At 46.5% G+C, this 23,511-nt stretch overlaps 1 protein-coding gene across 2 annotated transcripts in view; it reads left to right on the top strand.

Annotated features, from left to right (window-relative positions):
- The window catches only part of SPON1 (spondin 1), a 271,002-nt gene that overhangs the window by 226,454 nt on the left and 21,037 nt on the right, over positions 1-23,511 (top strand). For both annotated transcript variants that reach the window (XR_014231404.1, XM_082341465.1), the window contains exon 7: positions 23,190-23,254. Coding sequence is in view for 1 of the 2 variants with exons in the window: in XM_082341465.1 (XP_082197591.1) it covers positions 23,190-23,254 (65 nt within the window). In the remaining variant the exon portion in view is untranslated. The remainder of the gene's footprint in view (positions 1-23,189; positions 23,255-23,511) is intronic.

The raw sequence follows: 23,511 nt of genomic DNA, 5'->3' as shown, positions 1-23,511 counted from the left end.
GAGGTTGAAATGAGCTCTGTCTGTTGGCAATTTGGATAGAATAACTTTTCTGTTTCATGAATTCTCAACAGTGGAGGACTGAATTCTGCTCTGGGCTGTGGAAAGTGAACGAAGCACTCAGTGGGATGGGTGGCAACTGAGCCCCATCTCAGCTGAGGAGGAATTTGCCCTCCTCTGGGGCTTTTCCTGAATTGTTACTGCCTTCTAGGGCTTTTCGTGCTGGGTGGGTGCAGAAAGCCATCCTGCTCCCCAGCCTGTCCCCAACCCACTGCCACCTGTGCTGGATGCCGTCCATCTAGCGCACTTAGAAGAAACCGGAAAAATATAGATTTCTTCTTCCACATATTAATTTATGGCACTTTCCTATTTCTTTCTCACTGCAGTATTCCTACCTTCTATGGTTGCATTCAACTTTATTAAAAAGCAGAAGGAAATTCATCCTTCGCTAGAAAACTTTAACAGTTAGCTTTGCCGTCACAGTCTGAATTTATCCTAGTCCTAGTCACTCTGCCTAAATGAAAGGGCGGACAGTGTGTATCGGGCAGTGTCGAGGGGACACGGCCATGAGGAGAGCAGGCGGGCACTCCCTAAGAGCCGGAGGAGGATGAACCAGCGCAGAAGGTCACGGTTAAACCATGTGCAGAAGTGCCGTTAAGGGACTTCCCTGGCGGTCCAGTGGTTAAGACTCCTCACTTCCACTGCAGGGGGCACGGGTTCGATCCCTGGTCGGGGTACTAAGATCCTACATGCCACGCGGCACAGCCAAAAAATAAAAAAGAGGTATCCCTGAGATCTGGTTATGAGCGGGTGATGGCCAAATTCCAGTCATCACAACTAGGATGTGTCCTCTAAAGTCAAATATTTGTTGTAGAACTGCCAGCTATTTGTATCGTATTGTAGCCTGGCTGAAGGAAGATGTACATACGAGGGAGTGGTCAGCATGGCCTCTAGAAAGAGCGTGGTCAAAGAGAAGGAGTTTGTGAAGGTCTTCTGTGCGTCGAGAGAGAGTGGCTAGCTGACATGATGTTTGATCTACAAGGCAGGTCTATCCTCCTAATGGGGGTGAATGCATTTGCCTAAGAGAGCTCCATGACTCTGTCCATTAAAACCATTCAGCTCTACCCCTTGCCTCAACTCTGTGCTTCCCAGTCAATATTCTGTTAAGATTATGGCTTCTCAAAAGGACTTTCCAACGTGTGGTGGTCATGCTACCCAAGGACTCATGGGTTTACATAAAGTCCACTTGACTTTCCTATTTCTCACTGTTGAGCATTTCTTCTACACCTTGAGAATTTGGGTGGTAGGAGCCAGTTCCTCTGGTTGACCCCCTTGCACACACCACCAAAATCAAGGTCCTGAGCCAGGAAAGGAGAGGACTACACACTGGACAGGGTCCGGCCAACATCCTAGGTGACAAAGCTCTTGAATTCCACTAGGGGACGGTGATTTTTCTTTCCCATCTCTGTCTTCAGAAGGCAGTATTAAAGTTAAGTAACAGTGATAGTCTTTTATTATTACCCTTACTGAGGTGACATTGTTAGGTTTTTTAAGCACTCCTTTGAAGTGATTTTGCTCCCCAAAATTTCTAATTTTGTTCATTATGTATTTGAAAAGGATTTCAAATTGCCTGGTGATAGAAAATGAAAACACAACAAGCTAAACACTCTGACCTTAAAAAGTCTATAATATAACATCATAAAATATAATTAGAAATCCATTTCAACATCACATTACAGATCTATGACTTAAAGGTAATTTCTGGCATCTGAATATGATGGTGAGCCAATGGCTGAATTGGATTCTTAAGATAAAAACAATTCAAAAACAATTCATCCTGCATTAGGAGTTATTACTTTAATTGAATAATATCTGGATCATGCCAGTGGTGGTAATGTTAATGTTACTACCCATTATCTTGGGGATGTTCACTCCACTGTTTCCAGAGAAAATAGAGTCCTTTAAATGGAGAGAAGGATTAAAATAGAAAAAAAACTACAAGCTTTTCACGGCTCTTTATGCCAAGGTCAGGACAAAGGAATGGCCTTGACCTCTAAACAGGACAGAGGACCTGGCCTGGGCTAAATACTTAAAAGAATAGCAAGAGAAGTCCTTTCAGCCATGGATGAGTGCCTTCAATGTTCTCAACAACCTATCTTTCTGCAAATTAGCATTAATTCATTCATTCATTTATTCACTTATCCCGTTCATTCCTTCAACCAACTCATTCATTCAGCCAACATATTTTGTGCACCTTCATGAAACCGTGAATGGTGTCAGATCATGAAGAAACAAAGATGATTCAGTCAAGGAGGGAGGGTCAAGTATTATTGAGATCCTGCCATATCTCAGACAGTATAGTGGGAACTTCCAGACAATATCTGATTTATTCTTCACTGCAACCCAAAAGGAAGGTAGAGCTACTACATCCGTTTTACACATGAAGAAACTGAGGGTCAGACAGGTGAAATGACTTGCCAAAGGCCTCACTGCTAGAAAAGGGAAGAGTCAGAATTCAGACCTAGGCCTGTCACCTTTCAAGGCCTAGGCTGTTTTCACCACACCTGGAATTTGGACATAGAACATAAACACAGTTTTTTAACATTACAGTACAGTGTGATAAACGATGCAACTGATACACAATACTATATAGCAGGACAGCCATGGTGGGGAAAGCCAGATCCCCACTCTGGGGGGACTCATTGACATTTCAGGGCAGTGGAAAATATCTGGATGGTCCTAATGTGTCCTTCAAAGCTCCTCTACCTCCCTAACCCCATCACACAGCTCTCTCTCCATCTCCCCCTTATGAAAAACCTGGTGTCTATGTGCCCCTCCCCACCCTCCCAAGGGAAGGGCATTTGTCCACTCACATCCCACATAGCACAAGGCAAGAGGAGGCGTCAGGCTCTACTTCGTTTCCATCACCTCCTTACACCCCATCTTATGGAAAGAACCATGCTCCTTTGAGGCTCCTCACACCCAGCCATACCAGCCTCTATCCCCCCAGTCTCTGCCACCTACCAGCCTTCTGGTCACTGCCAGACCTCACTGAAGATTTTGGCCCTGGGATCACTGTCTTCTCCAACCCAAGTCAGCAGCTTTTGCTGGGATTTGGATCACTTTCAGCTGCAATGGGTGCTGGAGTCATATGGATCCCATAAGATATCTTATTGCCCCGTGAAGTCCGTTGGGAACTCAGTAGCAGGTGATACAATGGCCTAAACCCAAATCAAAGGAGTATGTCTGGTAAAGCTTTATATAAGCACAAAAGAACCTTTTCAAAGCACACCTTTTTCCATTATAACATTCTCAATCTCTTCCTTGTTCAGGCCCTGCACCACTCTCTCCATCACCATCATAACCCAGATCCAACCAACCTGTGACAGGTGACAGAGGCATTACATGAAGAGACAGGGAACCTGTTTAGGAAATCTGTGTCTTCAGAGATTGCACCTCATCATCTTCTTTTTGAGGTTTCTTAATGTCTTGAGACACATGACAAAGAATCCCTTGTGGCATTCCAGGGACCAGAATCATTTTGAGAACATTTAAAAACCTCCTGTGCCCCACCCAGAGATTCGAATTCAGTAGCTCTGAGGTCAGACTTGAACATAAATAGACTTGAAAAGTCCTCAATGGATTCTGAAGCACAACCAGTTTGGGAAGCACTGACACACAGCCCCTGCCCACAGATCCGGATGCTCCCTACATCTTGACACCCAGTAAGTGTCCTGAGTCTTCTCTCCCTCATGTTCACCATCATAAGGTCAGAAAAATACCATTGGCCTCCAGCTTAAGGTTGCCATCTCCTCTCCTACCACCAATGATGGGCTAGTAAATGATTAGCAATTGGCTCTGGGGAAAAAGAAAAAGCTCTGATTTATAGCGTTTGCCAATTTCCATGGTGTAAATACTCCCAACACGGCCAATATCAAGCTACTAGTGTGATGTCGCTGAACACAGAGCTGGGAAGAGATGTGGATAATCAACTCTCATGAGCCAGATAACTCTAAACCACCGCTGTACCACCTGCCTTTACTTATCCCTCAAAATCAAACTACTGCCCAAGATGCAGAGGTCTCACTCAGACCCTCCAACACAGCCAGGGCCACTCAGAAGTCATTACCTCCATTTTTTTAAAGAAGCTCTTGGCATATTAAAAAGTGGGGAAAACACTATAACAGGATTGACAAAATCGGGGTAATGCTTTAATACAAGACTTTCATGCAATAAAGTTGTGTTAATCTCAAGGTAATTTACAAGAGTTATAAAAATATGCATTTATACTTCACCATAGATGGGGTTGGTCAGTAGTAGGACACATTAGAAGTTGTAAGGTGAGCTGCTTCATTCAGTTCTGTTGGTGTATCTCTGTGATCTCTGGCGATCATGCCAGACTCTAATCTGAGGCTTTTGTGAATGTGAAAACTGGGTGAGAGTTCCCCTAGTCCTGTCTCCCCACTCATCTCCAGTCCCCTGCCCTGCTAACTCCCCATCCCAATCCATGTAGATGCTAGACATAGTGTTCTCCCTTCTGCCTTCTGTTCTTTGCTTCTCAAGAATTTCCAAAGCCAGTTTCCCTCTGTAAGGGAGGAAAATAATTTTTCCTCTACCTTTCTAGGTTCTTGGCTGATACCCTCCCCACTTTCCATAATAAAAGACAGATTAGCAGGAGCAAAAAAAAAATTTTAATTACATACATACGTATACAAGTATATACATAAAGGGAGTCCCACAAAGATATGAGACTCAGAAGGCAGCCAGGTAATTGAGGATTATATACTATCCTGAGCTAGGGAAAAGGATAAGGGTCTGGGGCTTCATAGGGGAGGAAGACAATTCACAGGAAGATGAGAAGAGGAAATGTATGGTAAACAAAATCTGCCCTGCCATGCAGATCAGTCCTCAGATAAAAAAGTGATCTCTAGTAATAGAGCTCTTCCCTTTATAATGTAAATTTCTCTTACAGAAGGGTAACCTCTACTCTGTTTTCACAGCTTCTCCTGTGTCTGCAGTTTCTCAAAATAATCAGCTCAAAATAATCCTTATGCCAAAGAGGCATATTTCAGGGTGGCATATTCAGTTACACTTCACCTGCCACTGGACCTTATCTGGATCACAAAATATATAGGTGACAAGGATTAAACATAACAAAAAAAGATCGGTGCAGCTCCCTTCTGCACAACTGAGGATCAGCAGTTAGTTACAAATGATGGGCTCTTTCATCCAGCAAGGGATCTGGCAGAGAAGAATTTTTTCTGGGTTTCATTTTCCTTATATCTCTGAGCCCCTTCTGGCAGGAACATTATAAGCAAAGCAAGTTTCGATCCCTTGAAGCCTGTTTGAAGGCTCTAGGAGCTGCTGCTCGTTCATTCATTTATTAAACAAACATTTATTTATTATCTTCCTTGTGCCAAATCTTGGGCTAGAGAGGGGGGAAGAGGGATATACGATGAATAAGACACAGTTGCTCCCCCCTGAGGCACTCTCAGTGGGGGAAAGGGGAGGGAGGGGATACTTGATATGGAAAAGGGTAACCGAAGTTCAGTGAGGTAGGTCCCATGACTGAGGTCAACATAGGATACCCTGGAAGCACAGAGAGGGGGCAGCTACACTAAACCAAAGGCTTGAGCTGCATTCTAAAGGACAGAGAGGCATTATCTAGGTGAGAAAGGGCTAAAGACACCTCAGGGAGATGGTGGTTTATGCAAAGGTATGGAAGTTTGAAATAAAACATATCTAGTTTAGAAACTGCAAGCAGTTCAGTAGGGAGACAGGTATCCTGATAATTATGCTTTGCCATCAGAGGACCCTGGGCTCAGATTCTGGCTCCTCTGATTATTAGCTGTGTGCACAGGAGAGAACTGTTGGGTTTCTCTGAGCCTCAAGTTTTCTCATCCATTAACCCCACCTTATAGGACTGTTGGCATAGAGATGAGATAACATATGGAACATGCCCAATATGGTACCTAGAGCATAGACCACACCCAGTACTTGGTGACTGGTTTGGTGATGAGGATGAAGATGAGGATGGTGGTGAATGGGACGAAGGGTAGATATGAGGCTGAAGAAGTAGGTAGTGCCAAAGAATGAAGCCTTGTGTTCCATGCTAAAAAATTTGGACTTTATCCCTAAAGCCAGAGGGAGAATTTTGTGGAGTGGCCTGTCAAATGAATGCTTTAGAAAGGGCCCCATAATGGGTTGGAGGGGGGAGTGGGAGAATAAAACGGGAGTTACAAGGCTCTTGCACTAATCTAAAGGCATGGTGGGCTGGGGTGGGGGTGAGGTTCTTCAGAGTGCAGCTGATAGAAGCTCTTCCCTATGATTGTTCAGACTACAGTCTGTGAGTTTTATTAGGCCAGGTCTACTCACTCGCAGCAGGCCCAATGACATGGAAGAAGATAGAATCCAGGCTCCTATTATCAATGGAATTAAGCTGCTTTGGTGATTCCATGAATGTCACACTCAGGTACACTGAAGTGGGTTTTTTTATCGGCTTAAAATGGAAAAAGTAGCAGTGGTTATCTGTGGGTGGTGGGATTACAGGTTGTTTTTATATTATTCTTTTTTCCCTGTCTCTATTTTGTAAATGATCTACAATGGACACACTTTTGTAATATGGAAAAGTCAATCATAAAGTTTTTTTTATATTAAAACTACACATAGTTTCAATCAAAACAGCAATTCTTTTCTTACTACCTGAGTAAGGAAATGCTCAACTGAATACAAATGGGGAAAAAAAAAATTGTTGATAGGCTCCAACTTCAAACTGCTCAGCTATTTATTTTCTCCCTTTTGCTTTGGGAGATTGGAAGATAGACTGGATACATGCGAATGGTCTTGAGTTTGAAAAATAATAGCTTTTTTTTTTGTTATAGCTCCAAGCATGGATTATCTCCATGATTTATCCTTCAGGAAACGAAAACTACAGAAAAATTGCCCAATAGTTAGAGATGATTGGATTATTGATATTTTCTTTTTAAAGAAAATAAAGCATCACATCAGAGAGAAGTCTAAGTGGCGTTCTCTCCACACACAACCTGGATTGCAAAAGTAAGGAAATGCAGGTGGGCCATGGGTTAAGTGTGGTGAAGTGCAGCAGGAACTACAGACAGGGGTCTAAGAACTGAGATTTCTCAGCACTGTGCTCCAAAACCAGGCCTAAATCCAACGTGCAGGGGGTCTCCTTAGATATACATTTTAAGCTTCATTAGGGCCATCTTCCTAAGAGGTGGAATCTTGATTACAATCTTCATTTTGGACTTTTTTTTTTTTGAAACGGTAATAATAATAATGAAAATTGTTCACATAGTTTTATGGTTCATAAATATTTAATCTTCACAACATGAGTTAACATTAGTCCCATTTTACAGAGGAGGAAAGTGAGGCTCAGAAAAGATGACTGATGGGCCTGAGGTCACACAGCCAGAATGTGGAGAGACAGGATTCAGATCAGCTCTTCAGAATCTAACAGCTATGCCCCCTCCACTCCTCCTGTCTAACCACTGGTCTTAGTTATTTCATTTTCACTAGATTCACTAATTGAAAGGGCAAGTAGGGCCCATAGGATTGTATTAGTTCTGATTGCTGTTATAACAAATTACCACAGATTTAGTGGCTTAAGACAATACAAATTTATTCTCTTCCGGTTCTGGAGGGCAGAAGTCCAAAATGAGGCTTACAGGGTTAAAATCAAGGTGTTGGCCAGGCTAGCTCCTTCAGGAGGTTCCAGGAGGCTTTTCATCCCTTCGAGGACGTCAGCGGCTGCTGGTATTCCTTGGCTTGTGGCCACGTCACTCCCATCGCTGCTTCTGTCCTCACATTGCCACCTCGTCTTCTGTAGTCAAATCTCCCTGTGCTTCCCTCTAATAAGGACATTTAGATTTAGGGCCCACCCAGAAAATCCAGGATAATCTCCCCATCTCATGATCATTAACTTAATCACATCTGTGAAGTTCTTTTGGACATAAAAAGCAGCATTCACAGGTTCCTGGGTATCATTCACAGGAACGTGGGTATCTTTGGGGACCATTATTTAGCCTACCATAGGAATATTTATTTCATCAATTAAGTGGTCCTTGAGTGTAAAATTCTCTGAATTTCAATTTAGACCATACCTCTTCTTAGTTCTTTATTTTTAACCTTTTACTTGAAGGCCTTGGGGCTTTAGTGTTTGTTTGCTTGCTAGCTTTTAAGCAAATTTAACTCCGACTCTCTATTGGAAGTCACTTACCTAAAACCAGATCCTCCAGCTGTCTTGCAGGGATGGAGGCAGACAGCAGAGTTTTTCCAGGTTGGAAAGGGCTTGGAAAGAGGTGCATTCTTTACTGTTAGGCCTCTCCTGCCTGCTGCTATTTATTGAGCATTTACTGTGTGTCAGGAATTGTGCAAGCATTCCACATTCAGTGGTAGCTCATTTATATCTTGCAACAAGCCTATAAAGTAGATCTTATTAGACTATTTTAGAGATGAGAAAATCAAGGCTCACAGAATTAAGTAACACATCCAGGGTTGCACAGTTAAGCCACAGAGCCTCCAAAACCCAAGCTCTTCATACCATGCTGTTGCAAAACTGGATAATTCCCAAACTGGAGTAATGTATGGACCTCTTTTAAAGAGCACATATAATAAGCTCACAAACCCTCAGGGTTGAATTATAATTATTTTCATCATATTATTATTTAACTATGTGAAAAGATAACTAGATATTAACTCCTAACGCTTATAGCTCTCCCGTGACCATAAAAGCAAAATAACGATAGTAATAATAACACAAATAAAACTACAAACCTTTTAAAATGCTAATTAGGAGCATTGCTTTAATGTGGTGGGTGATGCTGTTTTGCTGAAATTAAATGACTGTTCACAATCTGGATTCAATGCAGACTGCCCTGCCGTGGTCCTTCAGGGTTTGGTGAGGCCATGCACCGTGGTCCTTTGGCCTCACTCACTTCTCCCACTGTTCTCCCATCCACCGACATCACACGTAGCATTTGGGCTTTACCTGGTGAGAATGTCATTGATTTGTTAACTCTGCCTCTCTTTCTGTCCACTAACTATAGCAGCTGGGGTCTCTGGGCAGTAGACTGAGTCAAGATTAGCCGAAGTAATTGGGGAACGCTCTTGGGAGCCACTCCTGTGGAAGGAAGCAGGAGGAAGGAGAAACAGAGGGAGAAGTTGAGCTGGTTGCAGGCCCAAAGAAGGCATCTGCCAACATCACATGAGGTGGTTTTATCCAGGCAACACAATCCCCCCAAAAGGACTGACAGCTAAGGGCCAACTTTTAGCATCTTTTTCAGCAGCTGAAGAGGGATCTGGGCAGAGGAAGACAGGCCACCACACTAGCGCACAGTAAAGTTGTAGAGAGCAGCAATAGGATGTAAACACAAATGCATCCCGGCCACTGAAATTGCCTGGCGGTGCTTGATTATAAGATCTTCAAGGTCATCTATAATATGCTTTAATTGATTTTTTAAATTGTCATAAAAATATAAAATGTTTACAATCCCATAGAGAACTAAGAGACCCTAACTATGTCTTCACAGACCCTAGGGCTCCTCAGACCTCACTCTGAGAAAGAAGAACATCAGGAGGCATCCAGTTACCTCTGCTGCGAATTACTATGTAAACCTGTAATATGTCCATGGCGTGAAAATCACAAAGTTCTATGAATGCTTCTTTAGGGGGCAGTAATAATTTCCAGATCTTCCGATAATTCACACGTAACATTTGGGAATAAACACTTCATTTACTGAACATTCAGTATATTTCATCAAGCATCTACTATAAGACGGGTGCTTTACTAGACACCTTCTGGAGGGAAAAACACATAAGTGAACAAATGAAGTGAGCAGATAATCATGCAACATGGGGACTTCCCTCGTGGTCCAGTGGTTAAGACTCCACGCTTCCACTGCAGGGGGCACGGGTTCGATCTCTGGTCAGAGAACTAAGATCCTGCAAGCCAGGCGGCCAAATCATGCAATATGATTGAAGTCATGAAAAAGGATAATCTGAGAACCTTGGGCCATCAAGAAGGCATTACCAGAGGCAGGGAGGTGGGGAAATGGGGAGATGTTGGTCCAAGGGCACAGAGTTGCAGTTGGATGTGTAAATGGGTAGCATGAATGAATCTAGAGGTCTAACGTACCACACGATGACTGTTGTAAACAGTACTGTTTTGTATAATGGAAATTTGCTAAGAGAGTAATTTCAGGTGCTTTCATGACAAAAAAGAAAGGCGTCTATGTGAGGAGATGGACATGTTAATTAGCTTGACTGTAGTGATCGTTTTACTATGTATATCTTGTTTTACTATGTACAAACGTCATGTTGTACACTTTAAATATATAAATTTCTATTCAAAAAAGGAAGAAAGGCTTTTCCAAGGGGGAGGTGCTTCAGGGGGCTGGGATAAGGACATTCCAGGCAAAGGGACTCGCAAGTCTTGAGAAGTCCCTGGGCATGGCAGGGAACTAGGAGATTAGGCTGGAAGGTAGGTCAGGCAGAAGTGGGAGATTACACTGACAGAAGGGGGGGTGGGGACATTCGAATATAACTAAGTAGTCACAGCTTCCCTTTTCCTTTCCATTCACCTGGCCCTTTACTTACATTTATCTCATTCATTCCTCACGTGTTATTACTAACCCACTAGAGGACACGCCCCACAAGGGCAGGGACTCTGTTGCTGTGTCTGCTGCCCGATGCCCCGTGCCCAGTGTCAGCCTCAAGAACAAGAAACCGGTTCAAGAAGCAAAGCATTTATTTAGGATTAAAGAATTGTAATTTGGGGTACACAGATTCAGGTAGAAACCCAAATTGTGTCCTGATTACACGAGAGAGAATCAGGGTTTCTATTGGAAAAAAGAAGAAGAGGTAAGTTATTTTTAAGAAGAGTTCATTGGTGCTGACAAGCAAAGCTAGATTCCTAGTTCAGGTGAAGTGGTCCACTAGGTAAAAATGAACGAGGCCTTTCAACAGGAGAGTCTCATTCTTGCTGACTTCTTGGAATGTAGGCAGGGCAGTTTGGTCCAGTTCAGAGGTTGAGACATAAGACGTGCAGGACAGGTCCTCTGGAATGGCTGTATTTTTTTTTTTTTTTTTTTTTTAATTTTTGGCCGCACGGCACCGCTTGCGGGATCTTAGTACCCTGGCCAGTGATCAAACCCACGCCTCCTGCAGTGGAAGCTCAGTCACTGGACCGCCAGGGAATTCCCTGGAACGGCTGTATTTTAAATGGGTCCACTCCTTTCATCCTCCACACCCACTAGTGGACATACCGCCCAAGAGCAGAGACCATGTCACCTTGTCCACTGCCCTATGCCCTTTGCCCAGCACAGTCTCTGACCTTAGAAGGAGCTCCATAAATACATGTTTTACACACTGAGGAACCTGCTCAGAAAGGATGAGTGACTTCCCCAAACTTACACAGCACATAAAGGACAGGGCCGAGATCTGAACTTGGGTCTGCCTTATTCCACCACACCACTCTTTAACCCCTGCTCCGTGATGCCACAACAATAACTAGAAGGGGAGTTTCACAGTCAGGGCACCTTCTGTTACCAGGGGAAGCCTGGCAAGAGACCAGCCTGTGTGTGTGTGTGTGACCTTAACTTCCTGGTAGGGACACCCCTTCAGTGTCATCTGGACACACAATTTCTCCTTTTCCCTCCCCAGTCTCTCCCCAAACCTCCGTGGGTATTTGGGAGTCTCAGGGGAAAGAGTTAAGCTTTTACAGCTTATTGAGCTGTCCCTTTGCATTTAAATGGCACCATTTAAGAAAGCGGCACTTCTGGAACCTTATAACGTGCTGAGCACCTTGAGGCATGCTTGCTTCTCGCTCGTCCAGGTCACTTAGAGCCTCATTGCTTAATAATTTGAAAGCTTTTTATGGAAATCAGTGGATGGAGGGAGATGATGAAGCGAAATGTTATTATATATAAGGACCCAGCACAACAGGCTGACAGTAGAATACCTGGGTCAGAAGCTTCTTTGGGGGAAAGAGAGAAGGAGAGGGAGGTGTTGGTGTGCAGGGGAGTTCTGGTTTCTTTTTGAAACGGCTTCTATTTCAAAGAAAATAAAACCTAACAAAGCCTAACAGGCTTTAAAATTGTCAAGTAAAGAATCCATCAGATGTCTTATCAATTCTGCCCCTGCGCTGGGGCTTCTGTCACCTTTTCGGCCGCTGCTCTGGCTCCCGGCCCATTACCTCTAGATGTTTGCTCCGCCCCCCTTCGCCCACAGTGCAGGCCTCACAAACACTTCCTCCAAAGCCTTCATGGATATTTCTCCAGATGAGAAAACCATGGGGAACAGCCTTGGAGTGGCTTTTTCTTCCCATTTTTTTTTTAATGGCAATATATTTGCGTGGCTCAAAATTCAAAAGCAATGTAGAGTTAGTTATACAGTGAAAAGTCTTGTTTTCTTTGCTCCCTGGTTGCCCAGTTCCTCTCCCCGCGAGGCACCCCGTCTTTGTGAAGTTCTTATGTTCCTTCCAGAGATACTTTAGGCAAATAGAAATAAAAGCACACATGCACATGCACACACATTTTCTTTATCTCTACCATTTCTTTGTAACGTGAGAGCTAGATTATTATACAAATAGATGATGAGCCCAAAAGATTATATAGGAATGTTTAAAAAAAGATACAAAAGTATATACATGTGTACTTTTATATTGCTATGTGGTCTTTGGGTTCATCATTGAAAGAGCTATATCAGTAATGAAATTATCTCTAAAACATACTAAATTCGAAAGCAAGGTACGGAATGGTTTGTTTAATAATCTGTTTGTATAATAGTCTAGCTCCCTTGTTACAAGGAAATGGCAGGGATAAGGAAAATGTGCGTGTGTGTGTGTGTAAGCTATGATCTCAACTATGTGATGAAGACACAAATATAGAAATAAACATACTAATTGATGATAGCTGCTGGGTTAGGATGGTGGGATTATGGGTATTTCTTTTTTGCTTGTCTCTCTCTGTCTTTCCCTTTCTCTAACTTCCTATAATATGGTTACGTTATTTTTAAAATTTTGAAGACCTTACTTTAGTATGTAAGGTATATTTTCATCTTATTAGAATTCTTTCCTGGTCCTTTACATATGCACTAGCACTTATACTTCTATTGGAAATTGCCACATCCCTCCCCATCCGACTCTGGCCTCCTTCTCACCGCCCACCCCCCGACCCCCACCCCCGCATTATTTTCCCCAGAGACCCACTCAAGTCTTGCACACCCATCACTGTTCCTTTGTTTCGGTCTGCCTCCTGCTCTAAGAGGAAAGCTCCACAAGGGCAGGGATTGATTGGTGTCTCTTTTGTTCAGGGCTCTATCTCCAGCACCCAGAGCCGAGCCTGGCACAGAGTAAGGGCTCAGTTGTTATTTGCTGGATGAATGAATCCTCACGTGGGCCCAGCAATGCCTGTAATCGAGCATCAGTAGCTACTGTCCTCTGCCTTCCTCCTCCGTCCTCTTGCCCTCCCTCCATCTTGGGTCTGGATCTCACTTCTTCCCATCTTTTCAGGGACCTTAGTCCTACAAGTGCACCTCCTCTCTCTCCTGCAACAGCAATTTCTCCTTCTGTATTGGTTTATACCTTTCTCCAAACTTGCCCTAATGTCGCTCATCTTCTAAGAAACAGTCGCATGTCCTTCCTGCTGCCGCTGTTTTTCTTGACTCCCCTTCCCAGCCGACTCCTCAAAAATAGCTGTCTGGGCTTGCTGGCTCCACCACCTCGCTTCCTTGTCTTTCCTAAACCGGCTTCAGTTGAATTTTCAGCAGTGACCAGCAGGGGCAGTGCTGGCAGCAGTGAGCAAGTAGCAGGGCTGGCAGCAGTCGGGGGCTGTACAGGCAGTGAGGGGGGCAATGGGGACGGGGACAATGGGGACAGCAGGGGACCACGTGGATGGAGGGGGGCACAGCAGGGGACAGTACAAGGGCAGCACAAGGGCTCTGAAGAGGTCCTGGGGGCAGGTCCTAGTGTCCTCCTGCCCTTCCGGCTGTTCCCTCTCCCTCACCCTCTCGTCTGTCTCCACTCACTGCCCAGGTACTCCGCCTTGTGGCTTTAACTAGCACCTACACACCAGTGACTTTCAAATTTATCTCCTGCCTGGACTTCTCCCTTGAACTCCAGTCTCATCTATCCAACTGCCTATATGACACCTTCCCTCGGAGTCATGCTTGACCCCTCTTTGTTTTACACCCCACCTTCAGTCCATCAGAAGATCCTGTTGCTTCTCCCTTTAAAATAATGTCTTGCGTCTGACATCTTCCCACCCGCTCCATTGCTCTCTCGTGGTCCAGTGTCTGGTCTCCCGCTTCCCCCTGCCCTCCTGCACTTTACTCCCCCGCTGCAGCCAGCAGAACCCTCTAAACACGTGAATCATATCCTCACCCTGCTACTCACAAGCGCTCCAGCAGCATCTGAGTCCCGTAGCACTCGCAGTTCCCCTAAGACTCCCTGGGAGGGCAGAGAAGGCCAGAGGCTTCCTCCAGCTTGTCATGAATTAATTCTTTAATAAACTAACCCATTATTCATTCCTTAATCATTCCCTGTATACCTCCCCAGACCAGGCCAGTGCTGGCGAGACAGGGGGGACACAGTCCAGCCCCTGCCCTAACAGTGGCTTCCAGAACAGGATGGGAGCTGCCCTCAGAGGAAGCCGGGGAGGGGGAGACAGGGAAGAGGGGGTAAGGGGTGTTGAATGCTGCGCCTTTAAGACCCCCAGAGATGCTCCCAAGGGGCAGGGTTAGGGGTGCTGCCCCTACAGGTTGCCTTGCAGGCACCTTCAGCCAGACCTGGCCCGGCTCATCCTCCCTCCCTGGCTCCAGCTGGGCTTCCTTGCAGCCCTCGCCTGTTGGGCGGCAGACAGCCTGGCTTAGCGTGCTCTCTCCTGTGTGATGTCAGAATCTCGCCTGGCCCGGCCCCTTTTTTACTTCTCCGCTCTGACCCCAGCACTAACGTCTTTCTAATTGCTGGAGATAGGGCAGAAGGTGGGGAGGAGAGCGTGGGAAGATCGGGTCATGAGGGGCTGGGCTGGGAGGCACAGACGTGCCCCACCCACCCCTTCAGCTCCCTGTTTGACTCCGAGGAGAGGCAGACTTCCCTAAGCATTCTTAAGGGTACGATGAAAGTCCAGAAAATGAGGTTAAGTCCAGGATTGGCTCGCCGGTCACCAAAGAACGAGCTAAACCAATGCCTGTGGTAACAGGCACACAGAAGGCTGGCCCCCTCTGTGAGGTCATGGCATGATGCCCGTCTCAGAGCCCTCCACCTGCCAGAGACAAATGTGGGTGCAGGGGCAGCAGGGCCGGCCCAGGCGGCTCTGATGGGCCCTTCCTCTCCAGCTTCAGAAATGTCAAGCTGCCTTCACAAAACCATCTCACAGGAAAATTATTATCTACGGGCATTATGCAATTTTCCCATCAGAATTACAGGCTGTGTTTGAAAAGAAATAGAAAGAAATTGAATTTGAAATGCTTCTGTGAAACCACATCATCTTCTTGTGGGTCTGTTAATGGGCTTCATATACGTTCTCTGGCTTTGAAATAGCCAATCAGACAGCCACTTGTGATGGCAGCTGCTTCCTAGGAGCAGGGTGGGGTATAGGCACTTATCAACAGCCAGCCCAGGTCACTGGGGTGCTCATCTGAGGCAGACTCAGAGCCTGTGAGCCTCACCATGGTTCCTAAGGTGGCCTCCGCGTCCTGTCCCTTCCCCCTCCTTCTACTGTCAGGCAGGTCTAGCAGAGTTCTCTGGCTGGCACTCTCCACTGGCTCTTCCAGTGCCCGCCAGCTCAGTGCGCAGGTCCATCAGTGTCACTTTACCCAGCTCTGATTCCATCCTGCGCTGTGGAGTCCTGGTGGCCTGGGGCTCAGAAGGACGCCAGCCTCTTCCTCAGCACAGCCTCTCATTCAAACAACAAAGATTGATCAAGCATGTTCTAAACACTGATAGTACAGCTGTGAGTGAGCAAAACAGACAAAAGCCTTTGCCCGCATGGAATGCCTATGCTAGCAGGGGGAGATCAATGATAAAAAGAAAGCAAAATACATAGTATATCGGATGGTGACAAATGTTACAGGGAAAAGATAACCAGATAAAGTAGTGGGGGTGTGCCAGGTCGAGGAAGGGGCAGGGAATTGCTCTTTTGCACGGTGTGGTCAGCAGAGGCCTCACTGAGCAGGTGACATTTGAGCAAAGACCTGGAGGAGACAGAGGAATGCATGCTCTAGTGTCTGGGAGGACAGCACCCCAGGCTCAGGGGGCAGCAAGTGCTAAGTGTGCCTGGAAGACATCCAGGGTGGCTGGGAGCAAAGTGAGCAAGGGGGAGAGAAGTAAGGGATGAAGCTAGTGAGGTAACGGGGGGCAGAGCAGATCATGAAGGGCCAAGGGGGCCATGGCAAGGTCCCCATTGGCTGTGCGGTGTGATGCCACTAAAGCATTTTGACCAGAGGGATGGCACGATGTGGCTGCTGTGTGAGGAGGAGCCTGGAGGAGGGCGAGGGAAGAGGCAGAGAGACCAGCCAGGAAGCAGTTGCAATAATCCAGGCAAAGGATGATGGTGGCTTGGACCAAGATGGTGCTGAGGACACAGGGAGGATACAGTTCAGCCCCTGCTCTAATGATGGTGACACACAGTGGTTGGCTCATAAATACATTTTAGAAGTGGAGTTGCTAGATGTGCTGAAGGATCAGAGGTGGAGTATGAGAGAGAGAAGCATCAAGGATGAGAAACTAGAAGGACAGCATTGCCATTTAATGGAATGGGAAGAATGAGAGAGGCCAGCTTTGGGGAGGAGAAGATCAGGAGTTTGGTTTCAGACACGTTGAGTTTGAGATACGAATTCAACATCCAGATGAAAGTGTTAAGACAGTTAACATACAGGCTGGAGTTCAGAGGCGGGGTTGAGGTGAAGATGACAACTTAGGAGTCATCGGTGTATACACAGCTTGTATTTTAAGGCACGGGACAAGAGGAAATCGCCAAGGCAGTGTGAATAGAAAAGAGAGGAGCACCAAGGGCTTGAATACAGGGGCACTTCAATGTTTGGAGGAAGATGAAGAGGGTCAGCAAGGGAGACTGAAGAGGAATGAGGTGAGGAGAAAATTAAGAGGCAGCAAGTGCCAGAGCTAGGCGGAAAGTGTTTCAAGGCAGAGGGAGTGACCAGCTGCATTAAATAGTCCGGAAGCTAAGAGCTGGGCACTGACCATTGGCAGCAGAGAGAGGTGAGTCTCAGTTACTACATCTGGGAAAGGAGGACCATGTGCCTGCCTGCCTCAGAGGGCTAGAGTGCAGCCCACATGAGACCACGGGCAAACTGTAGAGCACCACCAAATGTGAGCTGTTTTTATTTATGACCCAATAAACCCAGAGGCTGTTGAAATGAGGGGAGGCATCCTGGGCGCAATTGATGTTAAAGATGCTTAAAGCTCCATTATCGCCTCATAAAGTGTCTCATTTCCTGCTGCTCATCACCAGGACACTCACCGAGGGATGAAAAAGTCCCCTTCAGAGGTGGAAGCCATCAGGACTGATATTTTTTATGGATGGTTAGTGGGAATTATGGGAAACGGTAGGAGCAAATAATGGAACCAAACACTGCTCACTGGGGTCTTTACACAGGATGACAGGTGCTGCCCTTCCAGAGGGAATCGGGTGACCCCGTGCCTCAAAGCAAGGGCCCCTTGGAGAAAACTGTCAGCCAGGGGCAGCCATGGTCTTGCTGAAAAACAAGCAAAATAGGGGAGGGACAAGAGGGAGATGGAGAAGAAGCATCGTCAGGGAAAGCGGAAGGAGCGTGGACTCTGGGGTCAGACGCATCTGTATGGGAACCATGGTTACTGGGCAGTCTTCACAAGTCACTTGACCTCTTTGACCCTCAGTTTCCTCATCTGCAAAATGAAATGGCAGCTATTCCCAAGGTTTTCCTGAGAAGCAAGCTGATAAATGGGGAAATGCACCGTGGGGTGGGGGGGTCTCTGTGTGCGCACGCGTGGATCACTGCCCCTGCATTTAGTGTCATCGGCTTTCCTTCTCTTTAGTAGCAGCAGTTTCTCTCCAATTCAAGGACCCTGTGCTCCCCCCTCTTTATCAAAACCAGTTCTCAGGACAGCATTAACATTACCAGTATTGTCAACACTGTATGATAATCCCCCCTGGCATGGCTGTAATATTCAGAACTCAGGGTAGGCTAGGACACGCCCTGAAGGACAGCGGAAGCACGGGTGGGGGAGGGGTGGGGCCCAACCTTTCAGGAGACCCCGCCCTCGTGCCCCACGGCTTACCCTCCCAGCCCCCTCCACCTGGGTTCACAGGCTGACAAATGTGGTCTCCAGACTGAGGTTTAAACTGTAGACCTGCCATTGACTAACGGTGTAACTAATTTCGCCGAAGAAATGTATTGCTGAGGATTAAAAAGTATATACCTACCTTTCGAACGTGTCCTAAGGATTTAATAAGATACTATATATAAGGTAATTAACAAGGTGCCTAGCACATGAAAACAATAGATTGTTGCTGTTGTTGTTTCGACTTGTTTTGATTCCTTCCCCTCTGATCATGGATTGCATCTCATTTCTCTCCTTGGGGGGCAGGAGGCAAGTTGGCTGGGCTGACTCCCAGACTGCTGGTCTGGGGCAGGACGTGCTATGGTGAGGAAGCTTAGCTTCAGTGCCACCGGGAGCAAAAGGGGCCTTCGGATGAAGAAACAGGTTGTGGTTCAGGCCTGGGAGACAAAGGCGAAAGATCAGGAGCCAGGAAGGTGCAGGAACAGAGAAGAGGCGAGAAGCAAGGCAGGGAGGAGGGGACAGACTCGCCTGTTTCTGTGAGCACGGCTGAGATGCCGGAGCTCTCCAGCCTTGGGAGCTGGCTCTGGGGGGCATGGGAGGGTCAGTGTGGAGTAAGGGTGTTCAGACACCAGCCCCCACCAGGCCCCCCAGACTCACATTCTGTCCCTCTGCTCTGCTCAGACGTGACATCTCCTGATATCCATGTGATTTCTGCCCCTGACCTGTCCCAGACTTGTTTCCACTCCACAGGACTCCTCCTTCCTCTGGATCTGACCTCAGCCCATGGCCTGATTTAGTAGGCCGTGCAATTTTCATTTGGTACCTGAGGAAGTCTGAGTACAGTTGTAACATCTTCACAATATGTTTACCAAAAGCAAAATGGAAGAACTCATCCCCGTGAAGATGGACATGAGTACCCTGTAGTTTCTTGGAGGTTTTTTATTTTAATTGGCATATCTCTGGGAAAGTGCTAACGTCATGCAAACGAGGCGTGAACTGAGTGCCCTGAAATACTTTGAAAACAGTCCTATGGGAGATGGATAAGGGCTTTAAGGATCTTGAAAGATCCTTTCTGGGCTTTAGAGACTTGTTAAAACAGTTTTTCATTTAAGTCTGAAGTTTGGGTTGCTTACTCTGAATTTAAATTCTTCAGTCTTCAGAATGTAAAGTACCTGGAGCCCCAGTGCCCCCATCCAAGGCTCACCCAGCTACACTAACCTTTAAATAAGCGGACATTCTCCTGAGGCCTTGTGGCTTTGTTGATGCTACTGTGTGCTCCATTCTCTGTACTCAGGCAGTACAAATCAGTTCTTATACCAGCTTGGCCTGAATGTGAATAAGAATAAGAGTAGTAGCTAGTATTGATGCTAATACAGGCACGGTTATTAGCACGTTACTTGAATTATGTCATTTTGTCCCCCTAATAACACCATGTGGTAGATATACTTTTTAACCCTATTTCAGAGATGAGAAGGCTAAGGGAAGTCAGAGACTTGCCAAAGGACACAGAGCTAGTCACGGTGCAGTCAGGATTTGAAATCAGGTATGACTCTAGGGCTTATGCTCTCAACCATGCTACTTTCCTGCCTGCTGGATTAGTAAAGATGAAAAAGACTGATAGTATCCAGTGTGCCCAAAGTTGTAAAGACATTGGCACATACACATTCTTGCTGAAGTATCAATTGGTACACACATTTGGAGGACAATTTGGTAGGTGCTACCAAAATTGTCAATTTGCTTCATCATTTGATCATTCCTGGGAGTCTATGACACAGTAACTTGTAAACAAAGAAATATGTACACAAGTGTTCATTATAGCATCATTTATATAAACAATTAAATATCCACCAATAATGCCGGTTAAATAAGAGAACATCCATGCTGTGGAATTCTACACATACATCAAAAAATGGTGTGGCTTTGCTTTTTCACCAATTTACTGAGTATCCACAGCACTTGGATATGGCCATGAACAAGCCAGACCCTCTCCAGTCCTATAGAGCTTTGGTTCTACTAGAGAATTTTGATGCTTCAAGAAAAATATTTAGTTTTTTAAATATATTTTCCAGAATGTTCCTGTGTTCTTATTTCATTGGCTAACATAAAAGATCACAACAAGGAACTGTTGATCATGCAGATGGTGCGTAACCATGAGATGAAACAGTTCACAGGAAGAAGCTGTTCTAGTGCCTGCAGACGTGGAACCACCATCCTTGGAGCTTCCATGGCTCTAAAAAATACAGATGGAATGTCAGCACCATAAATAAACACTAGTGGAGGGCCCCAACAATTTCTGTTGAGTTATATGCTGCAAAAGCAAAATCACTGTCATTAGTTGGGACTTGAAAACCAAGATTTACTTGTAATACAAGGTGCATCTGCAGGGCCAGCTAACTTGGTGGCCCCCTTAACTCCATCCACGTTGATTTTATTTTTTAGTGAAGTATTTCTTCAAGGGCAAAAGGACTGTCTCCAGACAGTACCTCATTACTTGGATCTCATACTTGGATTTCTTTTTTTCTAAGTCTTGACCTGGCTTACCCTAATTTGAAGATCTCTAACACTTTAAAAATCAAGAAAAGGGGAGTTATATTGCCATAGGTACGGACATGGAAAGTTTCCCATGATATGATAGTAAGGAGAAAATGTAAAAATCGTGGTGCAGAATAAGATATTCAATACGATGCAATTTTTGTGGGAAAAGCTGTATATAATGTACGTGCACACACACACATAGTACCTAAGTATAGTGAAAGGTCTGGAATGACATGTACTGAACTGTAACATTCTGGAGAAGGAGGTGGCAGAAGCCAGGATACATGCTAAAGTAGAATGCTCAACATTTACATTGTGTGCTTCTGTGATGCTAAATTTTTCCACGAAAAGCATGTATTATTCTGAAATTAAAAATCAAAGAAAAGAGCTAGCTGATGCGGGCCACGTAGGCAAAACTCAGGGATTAAGAAATCACCCTGGAAGTTGTGGGGAGCTGTTGCAGGGTTTAGGCAGGCAGTGGATATGGTCAGATTTGCAGCAATGTCAAGGGTGGACTGGGGAAAAGCAAGAAGATACTAGAGCCGGGGCAACTGGTGAGGAGACCGTGGAAGGACTCGAGATAGTAAGGCTGTGAATGCGGTGGATCTTGGGGCCCGACGGCTGTGAGGGGTAAGAGATGGAGGAATGCAGGCAGCTGGTGGATGTGCCCGATGGGGTCCACTTGAGGAAGAGCAGTGTTCTAGGGGCAGGTGAAGAACTCGCTGTGGGACACGGAACGTATGAGCTAAGTACAGGAAACCCAGGTCACAGGAGACCAGCACTGGCCTTCGGGAGATAGGTCGAGTCTACATGTGATTTCATGTCAGGCAGCTTCTCTCAGTCACTCAGCAGATGCGTATTAGGAGTGAGTCAGGGATACAGTCTTAACAAATAAAAAAATCTCCCATGAGAAATGTAAAGCGCTCTGTTGGGACTTGGAAACGCTCTCCCTGCAGACATGTGAGTGGGGGGGTGTCTGTGCATCCACAGATTCTTTCCTCTGACCAAAAGGGGGAACCCCCAAGGAAGCCTGAGCTCAGAGCAGGCTGCGAGGTTCTGGGGGGACGCAGTGCCCTGTGGGCCTCACTTCTACCCTCGCCCCACCAGGAGCATCAGTAGGTGCCCAAGCCGAGCAGGATCTGGCTAAGCTCCTGTCCCCTCTAAGCTCCCCACCCTGCTCCAGCAACCCATTCCCTGGTTGCAGACGAGGTGCTCCAGACCAGAGGCTTTTTCTAATCTTGCGGCCTGAGCCTGGAGGCACCTCTGACCTCCTCCTTGCATAGGATTTTCTGGGCAAGGTACCCACCAACTAAGGAGAAGTTCACCAATTCATCCCAAATACATGCTAGGTACCTATTGCCAGGAACAACTCCAAGGACTGGGGCAGAGCTGTGGGCCAGCCAAGCCCGTCTCTGCCCTTCGGGAACTCAGAAACCTGTTCATTCGGCAACAAAGCTCTTGCTGCCCCTGCTGGTGACATCCTGGGCTTTTCTGTGCAGTGTGGACAGTGGTGTCTGAGCACTGCTGGGCCCCGGCCCGGGGAAGGGGAGCTCCAGGACCAGCTGAATCCACTCTGGGGAAACCCCAGCCAAAACTGAATTTGGACCTGTGGAAGCTTAAGCTTTGAAAAGCCTACGGTAGCCCTCAGCCCCAATGTGTAATTGAAAATAAAAACCCAAACAAATCTCAAAGTAAAGTTAAGCAAGATTAACAAAATTCTGATTTTTCCCCACGATGATGACTTAAGGCTTTCCTTCTAAATGTTAATTATCAAATTCTTCCTCAAAAAATTCTTTTAGGTCCCCAAGCTTTAAGGGTGCCCTACACACTGTCCAAAGCAAACTAGAGCAGGATTACGTGAGTGGCCCAGGAGTGTGGGCCCCAGGCTTCATCTTGCCCTCCCTTGTCCAAGGGAGTCTGATCCAGTATATGAGTCTCGACAGCAGGAGAGGCCTCGGGGGTGACAACCCTTGGGGTCACATGGTGGTTGCAGTGTGGCTGGAGCAGGCCCCAGTGGAAGCCTGGACACAGAGAGCATGACCTGCCCTCCAGGCTGGACACGATGTGGAGGTCTGGCCGTCCCAGGGGGAGGGCAAGTTAGAGCCTGGCTCCTGTGGAGAAGGGTCTGCGCTGGAACCCTGAAGGGTGGCTCAGTGGGCCCCTCGGTGTCCAGCACACACCAGGCGCCCTGGACGCAGCCCCACCTCCTGGGATTGCCGAGACGCCAGGGCTCCTCACCCGGGGGCAGGTAGAGTCTCAGCAGCAGGTGAGGGCATGGGGGAGGACAACGTCACTATGTCAGAGCCCTCTTGCTCCCTGAGCCCAGCTCTCCTCACTAAATACCTGTGGTCCTTTTTTACAGAGCGATGAGGTCCTCACTGTCATCAAAGCCAAAGCTCAGTGGCCAGCCTGGCAGCCTCTCAACGTGTAAGTAGCAACAGGGCCCTGTCCAGACCCCGGCCTGGCCTTGTACGTGGAGCCACCCGCCTCCTGGCCGCCGCATGCCAGTTATGCCGTAGAAGTCAGCACTGCCTCTCAGGTGGCTGGGCAGGTGAGGTGCCCTGCTCACGCGTGCAGTACCAAGTGCCCCTACCTCCTCGGGGAACGCAGGCTTGGTCTCTGTGTCCCCCATGGCTTTAACACTGCAGAGGACCCCGCTCAGACATTGGAGGTGTTAAGAACAC

This window comes from Balaenoptera borealis (assembly GCF_965194805.1).
Source record: "Balaenoptera borealis genome assembly, chromosome: 11".
In the NCBI taxonomy this organism is placed as follows: domain Eukaryota; kingdom Metazoa; phylum Chordata; class Mammalia; order Artiodactyla; family Balaenopteridae; genus Balaenoptera; species Balaenoptera borealis.
This window is presented reverse-complemented; position numbering and strand designations above follow the sequence as displayed.